At 37.3% G+C, this 14,305-nt stretch overlaps 1 protein-coding gene across 1 annotated transcript in view; it reads right to left on the reverse strand.

Annotated features, from left to right (window-relative positions):
* The window catches only part of CPA6 (carboxypeptidase A6), a 281,052-nt gene that overhangs the window by 40,953 nt on the left and 225,794 nt on the right, over positions 1 to 14,305 (reverse strand). The window contains exons 7-8 of the mRNA XM_004588030.4: positions 3,849 to 3,959; positions 3,298 to 3,388 (exon numbers count right to left, since the gene is read on the reverse strand). Coding sequence (XP_004588087.2) covers positions 3,298 to 3,388; positions 3,849 to 3,959 — 202 coding nt within the window. The remainder of the gene's footprint in view (positions 1 to 3,297; positions 3,389 to 3,848; positions 3,960 to 14,305) is intronic.

Below are 14,305 nucleotides of genomic sequence, written 5' to 3' on the forward strand. Positions count from 1 at the left end.
GTGGTTTTAATGTGTATTTATCTGATGACTTTTGACATTGAGTATTTTTCATGTGTTTATTTCTATTTGTATATTTTTGGTGGAGAAAGGTGTCTTTGAATGAATTGCACATTTTAATATTAGGTTATTTATCTTTTATTGTTGAGTTGGCATAGATCTTTCATATTATGAATACATATCCCTTATCAGATATATGACTTGTATGCATATATATCTTCCCATTCTGTAGGTTTTTTCCTAATCATAAAATATATTTAGGTAACATTTGAATTACTAAGGAGTTAAGTATGAATATCTAAACTATTTTCCTCTCTCTTGGATTTACTCTGATTTAGAAAAAGCCAGTGCTTACATCATATTCCATGAAGTCCATGGAGGACAGAGACAAATTTCCAGACCTGGCATAGAATCTACACTCATCTAACTTGCCAAATGAATGAATAAAATTTATGTATTTACTCTTGGTTTTATTCACTACCCTGACTTTTCACATCTTCTGCTGGACTTCCATAGAGTAGTGACATTCCTGTCACAAGCTGAAGTTCCTTAGGAGGCTATGAAGCATTGGAAGGGTGTGCCTGTTTCCAAGGGTATGCTCTAGACTGTGTGCACTGTACTGTTGTACGCAATTGTCACCAGTGACATGGATTTTTCAAGGTAAAAGGCGGTGTTATGTGTTGCTCTTTAATTATGAGATCCCTTGATTTGAGAGAAAGAAACAGTTATTTTTGCCAGCTCAATGTTAATTCAACAGTATTTTAAATCATCCTGGGCATTGACTATGAGTGTTTATTCTGAATTTTACTTATGATGCTGACCAAGCATGTAGCTATGGGAGGATGGATCTGAGACTATGGAGGAGGCCACATCTGCCAGTCCAAGAGGTCAGCTCAATTCACTCTGGACATCTTGGGGCTCACAAACAGTCCCAGCCAGGTCCCTGCCTCTCTACATCACTTCTAAGAAGCTATCAAGATCATTTGATAATTGAGGTTTGACATAATCTCCTGCACATCTAGAGTGTTAAGTCACATGAAACATCAGAAAATTTCAGAAAATGCCACAATCAAAGAAATTCTAGTTGAAAATGCCAATCGCAACTAGGAATCAAAGAAAGCATAAAAATTAGATGTTGAGTAAGACAGAAGCAAGACTCTCACTTGTAACTGGATATAGGCAAGAGTCTAAATTTACAGAGGCAGAGCTGTCCAGTCTGCTAATGTTACCCAGCTCAGTTACTCATTCAGTCACTCACATAATTTGTGTACATATCCAGGCTCTGGCTAACTAGTAAAATATGTAGCTACAAATTTATAAACAGTCCCATCGTAGAAAATGGTGAAAGTGAGTTAAAAAATAATAAATTTGGGGGATATCATGGTCGACTTAAGTTGCTATTATAAAATACCATAGACTAGGTAATTTATAAATAATGAAGATCTACTGTTAATACTTCTGGAGTTTGGGAAGTAGAAGATGAAGGTGTGAAGATTCAGCAACTGGGAGGGCCCTTAAGTCACAGATGGCACCTTCTAACTTTGTCTTCTAGCTACGTCTTTACATGGCAGAAGAGGTGAAAACTCCCTTGGCCTCTTCCAAAGGAACACTAATTCACAATGGCACACTCTCACTATCTAATCATCTACCATATGCCAGTAATGCTACTGATTTTGGAATTCAACTTTTTCTAGGTTAGAGAAACCAATCCCTAAATTTACATAGCCACATTATAGTATTTATAAAATACCCTTTTTTCTTCCATAAATTGAAGCACTTTTAAACCTATACTATGGCTCCTTATTGCAATACCCCTGTAAGGAGAGAGGCTATTTCACCACTTGATTTGGGGTTTAGAGATTAATTGGTTGTGTTTTGAAGGTAGGGTGGAAGGAACAGATTGATCATATTTAGTCTCCTGTTTGGAACTAATTTTGAAATGAATTAGGCATTTCACACATGCAAGTTTCTTTCATTTCTGTAAGAATCCCTTGAGGTGGATGTTATTATAATTTCCTAGATGGAGGGAAAGGGCCTAAATCACTGAGTATGTAATTGTAAAATTGAACCCATCTGTTGCAGTGTAGAGACAAGTCTTTCAGCTATGACAGCTTCTCATTTGGCAATTCTAATTGATTGAGGGCTGCGACTTAGAAGGAAATGTGGAAGGAAGGAGTCTGGATCCTTGTCCAACTATTCTTTCTCATGCTGGTGGGGATGGGAGTAACACCATTTACCACAGAACCCAAAGCCCAGTGGGATGAGTCAGTCTGGGATGGTGCCTCTGTGGAACTACAGGATGGCTTCCTGTTGGACAATCTGAGAGAACAAAATGCAGATTGCAAAAAAGGCAGCTTGCTACTGCTGCTTCCTGACAATACGTTTTCCTCTCTGCATTTTGCACTGTAAGTACAAACCACAGGTAATTTTATCATTTTTATTTCTCTGATACTTGACTGCTTCTTTATTTTGTAACAGGATTGCACATCCTCCCTTTACTTGAAAGGTATCAATGAAACAAGAAGTGCAGCAGAAGCAACCCAGGTGTGAGTGGCAATGAACGTATGACTGGCAAATTGTTAGGTGCTAGACAGGGATGGGACAGCTTTGATCACTGCAGACAGATGACGGTAGGATCAGTGTCAGTCTTATAAAAAAAAGGGTGAAAGCACTTGTCCACATTTAGACTACATATCACAGTTTCCACTTTAGTTTTATGAATGACAAATATTCCTGAGATTTCACTGTTATGGCTGTGTTTAAATGTGTAATTTTCAGGACAGAATTAAATTGTGGCTTTTAATGTATTAAAGAACCTGGGCATTGTGGCACAGAAATTAAGATGTTGCTAGGAACTCCTGAGTTGTATTTCAGAGTGCCTTGGCTCAAGTTCACATGCTGCTGCCGATCCAGCTTCCCAGTAACGCACACCCGAGAGTCAGCAGGTGGTGCTGGTGAGTCCTTAGGTCCCTGCCAGCTGTGTGGGAGACCTGGCCTGAGTTCTTGGTTCCTGGTTTCCCCTTGGGCCAGCCCTGACTGTTAAGAAAATCTGGGACCATGAACAGGTGGGTGGGACAATCCTGTCTCAGTTACTAAGAACTTCAAATTTAAAAAATCATAAAGGAAATGCAAAAGAATTATAGCAAATTATAGGCACAATGTATGTATCTGTATCCATCTTAGATTTTGCATATACAGATAAATTAGCAAATTCCCCACACAGTCCCAGTAGGCTCATCCTTTTTCAGGGTAAAATCTGTGGCATTGGCAAATATAAATTTCAGTAAGTTTCTAACTTACCACACCATTTCACTTTCCAGTTACGATTAGCATCAACTCCACGGCAATGAAATCTTGAGTTCCTTGACCTTGTTTTTCTCCAAAATCGATCCTAGACATGATTAAGAAAATAAGTGCAGAGAAAAATGATTATAAGGCTATTTGTATGCACTCTAGTAGCTCGGTCAGTGATGAGTCATATTAGTGAGGGGGGAGTGTTTCCTCTGTGAACAGAGCAGTACAGGCAATTGTGGAGATCCAGGTTCATGTTTTCAGTTTTTGTCACCGACTTCCTGCTTCCTGTCTTCTCTTGGCTTCATTTCTTTGTAAGCAAAATGGAATGGGTTTGCATGGACCAGTGATTTTTCACATTTTATTTTGAAGTATGAATCTTATTTATCAATTGTGAAAATGAAAGTAAATGTTTGGTATGCTGATTGAAGAGAGAGTGAAGGCCACTTGTGCCTCCTTGGAATCACTCCATGGGATATCCATGAAATTCCCTTCTATCCTATGACACTTCCTAGAGCCTGTTCAGTTCTCTTCCCAATTGGATAGGCAAAGCAACTTACGTGGGTCCAGCTAAAATGATATCCATCGACATTGAACACAGGCATTATGTAGAAATATAGATGGTTCAACATTTTTTTCATGGCTGGGTCACTCCTATATGTTAGCAGAGCCTAAAAGACAAAAGTGACCTGTTTCTTGTAAACTGATCCCAAATATAGGTTTAGGAGAAAAAAAGAGCATAAGAAATACTATATGTTGGGTTAAAAAGTAAGAAGCTATGGAAAGGTATTTGCTTAAGATCCTGCATGGGATCTAATATTGGGATGTCCTATTTTATGTTTTGGCTCCATTTTCAACTCCAGTTTCCTGTCCACACATATTCTAGGAAGTAGCAGCTGATGGCTCTTGTAGAATCACTGTGGCACATGTGGAAGACCTGGCTCTGGGTTCCTGACTTTAGTCTGGTTGAGCCCTGGCAGTTGCTATTTGGAAAGCAAATTAGCAGATGGAAAATCTCTTGAAAATAAATAACCAAAATTTCGTTAAAATAAGAAGTAGCTATCAACTATGTTCTTGGTCATTATACATTATGTATAATGGCTTTTGCCAAAATTAAGCCTTTTATTACCAATAATTTTGTAGCTAAAGTGCAAAATAAATTAATTAGGCACATCTTGCAGTATTTCAGGTCTGGCTAGGTTTTTTTAGGCCAGGAAAGAAACAATCACATTATCACCATGTTTTTGTATAACCAGTTCATTTTAGATTTCATTTAATTAGGGACAAAATAATTCTCTAAATACATTTACTATCTTTCTGTGTTTCACTGTAGCACAGTAGTTTTCTCTCATTTAATGTTGTCTAATTGGTACCAGCCTGAAGTCTTAGAAATTAATACATAGAGATGGCTGTCTTCTGAATTTTCCATGAAAAGCACAATGCACATTTTTGCCATCCATACTATGGCTCTTCTGAAGCCATGCTCTTTCCTTCGATTGTAGCTGACCACAAGCCTTATTTACTTTAGCTTTGACCTAACATAGAAAAGTGTTGTTGAGGGCTATATTGAGGATATAGATATTTTGAAACACCATTCCTGTGAAATGGACTTTAAAAGTTCTTTTGATGTGTGCTTATTTGTAGAATATTTTTGAAGAGCACAGAAAATATGTAATAGTAGAAAGGGAAAGAGAATTCCTTTTCACTTCATACCTGTCTGGATTTTTTGAACTCTTGCCTTATTAAAAGCATAATTCAAACTAGGTATTAAGTCTACTTTATTGAAGCCTGATTGACATAAGAAAGCTGAACATTTTTATTGTATACAATTTGGTGAGTTTAGAAATAAGCATACAGCTGTGAAACCACCATAATAGTCTGTGCCATAATCATGTCCATCATCTATGAAGGTTTCCTATCCTTTTTATTATTTTCTTGTGAACACTGAACATTGGGCCTACTCTTTTAGATTTTGAATGTTTTTAACAGAAAGATACAATAAAGGTTTGAGGTGATGAATGTACCATTTATTTGACTGTTACATAGTATACTCATATATTGAAATGCCACACACTAACGCATATATATATATATACATATGAATCAATTAAAATATTTTAAAACATATACCCTTTTTGCAAATGTTCAAGTATGCAATGCCATACTGCAATTGTTAACTATAGACCCTATATTGTCCAGTAGTACTCTAGGATTTAGTTTATACTATCAAAACTTTGGTCCCTTTTGATAATACCTCCCTGATTCCCTTTCCCCAAATAATTCTTAAATTTATCTACTTACTGCACTGTAAAATATAATCCTTAAAATTTAAATCTTTTACTTCTAGTTAAGTAGGATTTTTGAATCTATCACAGGGAACTTTCTGTTCTTACACAGATTCTATTTGGACAGCAATCCAACAATACTATTTGTTAAAACCTATTGCTGTATTAGAACTAATACTGACAATAAAGGAAAAGGCTAAAAAAATAAGTTAAATGCAAAATTTATTACCTGCAATTTAAGTATCCCTAAGACCAATACAAATTAATAAACATTAATACAATTACATCTTGGTTTCTTTTTGTTTAAGACTGAAGAATAATATTGGCCAACTAGCTTCAGCAGAATTTTCACGTGTGCTTGAATTTCTATTATCCATGTAATGCTGCAAACTGGAAGGAAAGATTGAGTGTGTGATTAAATTGCATAAATCCTGCAATTTTGTGTTTCTTCAATAGGAAGAAATTACCAGCACTTGGAGGAAGTCTTCAGCTGGGAGTGGCGAGAGCAGAGTTTGATGGTTCCTACAGTCCTCCCTAAAGTTCAGTACTTGTGCTTTTCTTGCTATTCTAGAAAAGGAGAGAAAAAATGGAAAGGCAAAGGAGCTTTGGTAAAAAGATGGGGAAAAGCCAAGGCAATTTCTCTTCCTCCCCTCCGAAATATAGCTTGGTTATCTCAGTCCCAATGGAGGAAGGATTGTGTCTTCTGAGCAGACCACCTTAGCACCTCTAGGACCACTGCCAGGGGCCTGTGTTGAGAACATTATCATCCCACGTTCTTCAATGCAAGTGACCCTTGAACTTTTACATTTCAGTGATTATCATTAACATTCTTTTACTTTGTAAAGTAACTTTTTGCATGTACTTTGAGGTTTACAACATGACTTTGTGGCAAATAAATAGATGCTAAAATGTTTGCTATTGTGACTCAAATGAACATGTGCATAATCGCACATAATTGGTTTGTGTGTGACAAGAGCAACTAATATCTACTTGCTCATGAAACTTCCAAATAAAATTTTATCGAGTATAGTTCTCATGTTCTCTCTGTGGGCTTATTCACCCTGTATATCTGCTATTTTCTATCCTTTCACCTACATCTTCCTATTTATGTAGTTGCTACCTCCTGCCCCGTAACCACTTTTTTAAGCTCTCTTTCTCTGTGCACTTGACTTTTCAAGACAGTGTGTGTGTGTATGTGTGTTTTTACTTTTTCTGCTTCTTCTGATTCCACATGTGAGCGAGATCATGAAGTCTGGCTTCTTTAATTTTTTTTAGAATCTCATCTATAAAATACATGAACTCAGTTCTTTATATTAAAAATTATAATTTCCAGTTAAGTTACTTTGGAAATCTACGTATTTCTTCTTGAGAATATGGAGCCCACAGACTTTTTAAAGATACTTTTGGAGATTATTTCATTTTTTTCTATTTGAATTTTGACACATTCAATTCGAGATGAAAGTGCTGAGATTTCAGTGGAAAAGCTCTGTTTTCGCAATTGATTATATGTTAGTCTCACATATAACTATCAGTTTGAGGAGTTTTTCTCCTGTATCTGGACCATTATGAGTTTTTATCAAGGAAGGATACTGAAATTCATCAACTATGTTTTCAGCATCAGTTGAGATGGTTCCCTTTTTTCAGTCTGTAATTATTACAAAAATTCACTGATGGATCTATATATGTTAAAAAATCTTATATTCTAGGGATAAGTCCCACTTAAACATAATGTATAATCTTTTGGTGTGCCGAATTCAATTTGCTATTTTTTTTTTGACAAAAGATTCATTTATGTCAAACAGAGAGAGAGAGAGACAGAGAAAGAGAGAAAGAGAAAATATCTTCCATTTGCTTCTTCACTTTGAAAGTGGCCAGGCTGAAGCCAAGAGTCAGGAGCTTCATCCAATTCTCCCACACAGGTGAGCGGGGCCCAAGTACTTGTGTTATGTTCCACTGCCTTTCCAGGCAAATTAGGTAGGAGCTAGATTGGAAGTGGAGCGACCAGGACTTGAACTGACACCTGTGTAGGATGCTGGCATTGCAGGTTACTGCTTAACCCACTGCACAACAATGCTAGCCACAATCTGCTAGTGTTTTGTTGAGGATTTTAATTTCAGTGTTCATCAGAAAAACAGTTCCTTCCTTCCTTCCTGCCTGCCTGCCTGCCTCCCTCCCTCCCTCCCTCCCCTGTAATGTTCTCTGTCTGAGTCAGGTGTCAAAGTGATGCTCAGACAAAGTTGTCAAAAAAGCAGCAGCGCTGCCTTCTGCAACCTCTAGCCATGTGGCTGTGGCTGGGGTTACTAGTGCCGGCCCAGGCTTCTTGCTGGGGATCCTAGTTCCCCATCAACCATTGCTAGGTTGGGGGAGGGTGCTGGGCTTGTCCTAGCCTGAGGTTGGAGAATTTCCTCCATCCACAGTGACTATTCTGGGGATGGATCTCAGACAGCTTTGAGCATGCTCAAGATTATGGCTCTGCCACCGCTGCCATGTTCATGGGTAGAGTCCAAGTAAGTCTGAGCAGCAGCATGGGTATTTGGATTCCCCCAGCCATGTGGCTGTGGCTGGGGGCACCCATACCAGCCCAGGCTTCCTACTGGGGATCTCAGCTTCCCATCCACCACTGCTAGGCAGGGGAAGGGTCCTGGTTCTACCTGTTAGCAACCCAGTGGCGAGCTCTGGGGTCTTGGGGGTAAGTAAAAAAAAGAATGTCAAACAATGGTCTCACCCACTTCCCTCTAGTGCTTGACCCTTCGCGCACTAATCAAATATGTAAAAATTATCAAAACTAAAATTTATACAATTAAAAAATAATCTGGTTCCCCCCACCAAAAAAAGAATGTTGTCAAAAATACTTCCTCTAATTCTAATTTTAGAAGTGAAGCATTGATGATAAATCCTTGAATGAATTAAGCCATCTGGTCCTGGGATTTTCTTTGTTGGAAAGTTTTAAATTACTTTTTCAAACTTTTTATTCATTCAAGCTTTTTAGTTCTTCTTGATTCAATTTTGATAGGCTATAATTTTCTAGGGATTTATTTCCTTGAGGATTTTTCCCTCTCTGTGTTATCTAAGTGGTGGGCACATAATCATTCAGAATAGTCTTATGATTATTTTTATTTCTGAAATAATGTCTTCACTTTCATTCCAGGTTATATTTATTTGAATATTCTCTTTTTCTTAATTAGTCTAGGGGTTAGCCAATTTCGTTTTTCTAAAAAACAAAAACAAAACCCAAGATCTTCCTGAATCTCAATGGTTTTCCCCCAGTGCTTTTTTTTCCAACTGAAGAAAGTATTCTTTCAAATTATTGAAGAGGTAGAGCAAGGTGGCAAGTGGAAAAATAAGCATCTTTTCTACTAGCCTTCCAATGATAGTCACTAGGTCCCAATGCCTTTTCTGTTCTCTGTCCTCATCTTTATTATTTCCATGCTTTTGCTAACTTGGGGTTTAGTACATTCTTCTTTCTCTAGGTTCCTGAGGTATAATGCCATACTTTTCATTTTAGATCTGTCTTCTTTTTCTTTCAAAGGAGATTTATTTATTTGTTAAAAGGCAAAGTTACAGTGCAAGTGAGGGAACAGGAGCAAGAGCAAAGTGAGAGCAACAATGAGATTTTTCATTTGCTGTTTTTTTCCCCAAATGGCTGCAATAGCTGAAGTTGGACTGGTCTGAAGCCAGCAGCCAGGAGCTTCTTCCAGATCTCTCACCTCACTGCAGGGGCCCAAGCACTTGGACTTTCTTCCATTGCTTTGCCAGGCACATTAGAAAGGAGCTGGATAGGAAGTGGAGCAGCTGGGAATTGAGTGATACCCTATTTGGGATGCTAGTGCCACAGGCACAGGCTCTGTGTGTTAAACTACTGGGCCAGCTTCATTGTTCTTTTTCAGTTTAAGTATTCATTGTCGTATGTTCCCCTTTTGAACTGCCTTGGGACAGCCTCTACTGCTCTCCCAGGCCACTAGCTGGGAGCTGGATGGGAAGTGAAGCAGCCAGGCACACGCCCATATGGAATCCCAGCGTGTGCAAGGTGAAGACTTAGCCATTAGCCACTGAGCTGGGCCCTATTATTCTAAACTTTACTTTATCCTTCCTGTTTATGCTTGTATGAGGTCACTTCACAAAACTGATAAAAACTGAAATAAAAAATAAGCTTATTTTAATGATCAATTATAATGGATTTTAAAGCAGTCTACAGACATCATGTATTTGGAGGAAATTATGCAAGGATTTAAACAACTTGGACCAAAAAAACTACTTTTAATTCTACTTTCCATGAATGATTTGACATGCCATCATATATGCTTATCAACATATACAATAGGCTATAAAGTTTTATGTAAATGAAACTGTGATGAATCACTTCAGAGTTTGATTTTTCCTCTCAATATTAAAAAAAAATATGGGGGAGAAGGTTGGACTAGCAGTATGGTTTAGTGCGCAGAGCTGCTGTATGTGGCACTGGCATCCCATATGGGTGTCATTAGAGTTCCAGCTGCTCCACTTTTGATGCAGATTCTTGTTAATGTGCCTAGGAAAGCAATGGAGAGACCCGGAGAAAACTCCTGGCCCCGGCTTGCGACCATCCCAGCTCCAGGCACTGTGGTCATGTGGGAAATGAGTCAGTGAATAGATGATCTCTATTTCTCCTTCTTTCTTTCTGTAACTCTGCCTTTCAAAAATGAATAGATCTAAAAAAAAAAAAAGGATTTGTGGAGCTAGTGTTATAGTGTAGTGAGTAAAGTCACTGCCTGTGGCACCACTCAGAAAATGTTTATTTGAAAGAATGACAGAGAGAGAGAATGCATCTTACAACTGATGATTCATTCTCCAAATGGCTGCATAGCCAGGGCTAGATAAGGTTGAAGTCAGAAGCCTGGAATTCTGTCTAGATCTCCTACATAGGTGGCAGCTGCCTGAGGACCTGGACCACCTTCTTTTGCCTTCCCAGCACATTAGCAGAAATCTAAATTGAAAGCAAAGTAGCCACGGTTTGAACTGCCACTCTAATTCAAGATGCCAGTGTTGCAAGCAGTGGCTTAACCCACTGAGCCACATTGCTGCTGTCTTTCTTAATATAATTTTGAGTTTCAGTAAGTGCAGCAAAATAGTATTTCATTATAGGTCAACATAAAACATAATGAGTCTTTGTTGGTAAGTTAGGTTGGATTGCTATTTCACTGTTATAGCACAGCGAACATCCTGATACACTTGTCTTAAACATGTGTGAGAGTTTTTATATAACAAGTATGTAGGTATGTATTTCTTAGGTCATGGATTTACAAATGTTCAACTGTACCTGAATTGTCTGAGAGTGAATTAACATTCCACTTCCGGCAAACAACAAGTTTCCATTTGTGAGTAAAATTGCTTTAATATACTTAATAAACTTCAGTCTACATTCATTCATCAGTTCACACTTTGGTTTACATCTGTAGCACGCATCTCGCCGTGGTGTTCTCGTTTCAAATTATCTTGGCCATGTTTGACTCTAGTCTCTGAAACTGTTTTGAAATCAAGGGGTTGATTCCGTTGTTATTCTGTTGTGTACATGTATTGCTGTTTTCATCCTTAATAATTTTCAATTTTAGTAAAAGATTTTTCTCTGTGTAAGTGCTTTATTCTTATAAGATTCTACCAATATTTTTTTCTGTTGTTAAAAGATCCTTGCCTACCTGGTATGAACCTGTTTGGCTATGAGGTCATCTTAATGTGTTGACTGGATTTAGCTAGCTAACATTGGCGTCTACACCCCAGGAGAAATAGACCTAGAATTTCCTTTCTTATTTTGTCTGTCTGTCTGCTTTTGGTATTTGGGCTATATTTGTATATTGTGACTCAGTGATTTTTTTTTTTTTAGTGTACTTGAATTATTTTTTTCTGAATGGTAGAATTTACCTCAAAACCATTCAGGCCTAGAGTGGAAATGAGCTAATTAGAAAAGAAAGACATAACAGGAGAGACATACCTCAGCTTTTTATTTCCCTGATTTTTGCTCTTTTTAATTTGATTCTTTCCCTTGTTTTTTGGCTTCTTTGGTAGAAAGTCTCAGCTCACACATTTGAGACTTAATTGTTTTCTCATTTATTTATTTAAAAGCACAAGTTCTCCTTTATTGCCATTTTGGTTACATTTTGTACTTTGACAAAGATGAAGTTTGTTACCATTCATTTCTAAATCTTGAAAACTTCCCATGATAAGATCATGAGTTATTTATAAATGTTTTATCTTTAAATACATTAATGTGAAGTTACCTTTAAAATAACATTTTTAACAACGGCATTGTAGTTGGAGAATATGAGCCATATAACATAGATTATTGGAATTTGTTGAGACTTGCTTTGTGGCTTTGTATATAGTCAATTTTTGAGAATGTTCCAACTGTGCTTAATGAGGATATGCATTCTTTAATTACTGGGCATGAATTCTACATGTGTTTATCAGATTAATTTACTTTGCTTTAAGGATTTATCTTTGTATTAAAATTTTTCTACTACTTTAATCACTGATAATTCTATCAAAATAACTCTTGTGAGTTTATCACATTTTCTTATATTAAAACAATTTCTGTTTTTCATACACTTTGAGGCCCTTAATATCATTTTAATGATCTTAATTTCTAGGTAATATATGATTCAAGGAAGCCGTTCCTTAGTATTCTATTCTGGAATGGATTTAATTTCCAACACTCGCCAGAACGTGTTCTTCCTCTGATAAACAAGCAGAGTGCCATGGTATTACATATGCCACATTTGTGATTTTTATAACTTTCTAAGAATTGCAGCTATTCTCCATCTGGCCAGACAAAGCAAGAATGATCACGATGTGATGACTGTTAAATTCCAAACGGGATGACTGAGAGGCCTTGCATGAATGCCTTGAATAATAGGACACAGATCATCTCTTTTTTATGTTTTAGGTGAGGGTTTCTAGAAGATTCATGACAATGTGTCTTTTTATTTCCTTTTATTCTAATCTGTAATAGTAGAAAGAATATAGGGCTGTGCTTTTCCTCTAGTGCAGAGCTCTTTTTAGCAATCAAGACACACCACCATGTCCACAGAAAGGGAAATGCCTGCCCATCAAGCCACATCTGGACTTCTGGGTTTAATTTCTTGTCTCCTAATGGTTGTTTATGAGGAAGACTTCCATTCCAATACGAAAGCCATTCACAAAGCAATGCACCACACGCCTCAGTGTGGCAGTCCCTGGGAACTACACTCCTCTCACCTCATTTTTCAAATGCCGCACCAAAATTGATTTTAAGTAAATAAACAAATAAGAGCCACAGTTGTGAGCATTCTTCCAGGGAGATGATATGTTGGGTACTAGCTTAGAGAATCTGAAGTTAATTAAGAAAGAAAAAAAAGAGAAAATAAATCTAGTGGGTATCCCCCATTTTCCAAGACCCCCTTAACATCTGTCAGAATTTATCAGATACAATTTGATCAAAATTGAAGATGAATTTTGCCATTATTTAAGTCTTTGTGAGATGTGTCAATTTATGTAGCGGTGTTTTCATCCACTTCACTGTTTATTCTTTTTTGTTGTTGTTGTTGGATACTGCTTTCTTGCAGCTCCTGGAATGTGGTGGTTGTTTCTGAGGACCAGTGTTGGCTCCTTCCCTCACCCCCCAAAAAAAGTAGCTCTCCAAAATTTATCTACTGGTAATTTAATTTTTTCTAGAATCTGTGAAGGGGAGCTAAAGATAATACACATGCAGTGAAAGGCACAAGGGGAGAGTCAAATATGTTACAGCAGAGGACAAGGGAAAGGGCAAACCACCTTTGTACCTTTGCACTGCCAAGGTGTCTGTATCTCAACACACAAGAAGTATTTAAAATTTAACACTTGAATTAATTAGAGAAGGGGGTCATTTCTAGGTCAATAAAGCAAAGGGAGCTTAATTAATAAAAACAGTGGATGTCATACTCTAAAAAGCCTGTTAAGTACAAAATGCCCAAACAACGGGCTTAAAAGCAATATGACTAAGAGATTCTGTGAATGAAGGATGAAGAAATGATACCCATATGCACACCTGGTAAATTTTGTGCATTTGATACTTAGTATATACTAAGAACCAACCACGTTGTCTGTAACAGGGGAGGTGAAGACTGAGAAATGTTGTCTATTAATTTACATGTAATTTATATTTATCAATAGAAATTATATTTGGAATGTTTTGTCACTCTAAGCCATACTACTTTCTATTTCTTAAAATTTACACTCAGAAGGGCCCAGTGCTGTGACCTAGTGGCTAAAATCTTCGCCTTGAATGAGCCAGGATCCCATATGGGTGCCAGTTCTAATCCCGGCAGCTCCACTTCCCATCCAGCTCCCTGCTTATGGCCTGGGAAAGCAGTCAAGCCTGCGTGGGAGACCAGGAAGAGGCTCCTGGCTTCTGGCTTTGGATTGGCTCAGCTCTGGCCGTTGTGACAGCTTGTGGAATGAACCATTGGACGGAAGATCTTCCTCTCTGTCTCTCCTCTTCTCTGTATATCTTTCTTTCCAATAAAAATAAATAAAATCTTTTAAAAAATTTACAGTCAGGAAATCTAAAATATGATAACTTGTATTTACTCCTGATAAGAAGCAAGCCTCATCTAAACTAACCTTGATAATGTGTTTTTTAACAAATATTTCTCATGACTCAAATTATAACATATGAAATACTAGTTTTACTATTATGAAAATTATATTCCTATAGATTTATTACTGAGAATGATAGAATTTTT

This window comes from Ochotona princeps, chromosome 9, assembly GCF_030435755.1.
Source record: "Ochotona princeps isolate mOchPri1 chromosome 9, mOchPri1.hap1, whole genome shotgun sequence".
Lineage (NCBI taxonomy): Eukaryota > Metazoa > Chordata > Mammalia > Lagomorpha > Ochotonidae > Ochotona > Ochotona princeps.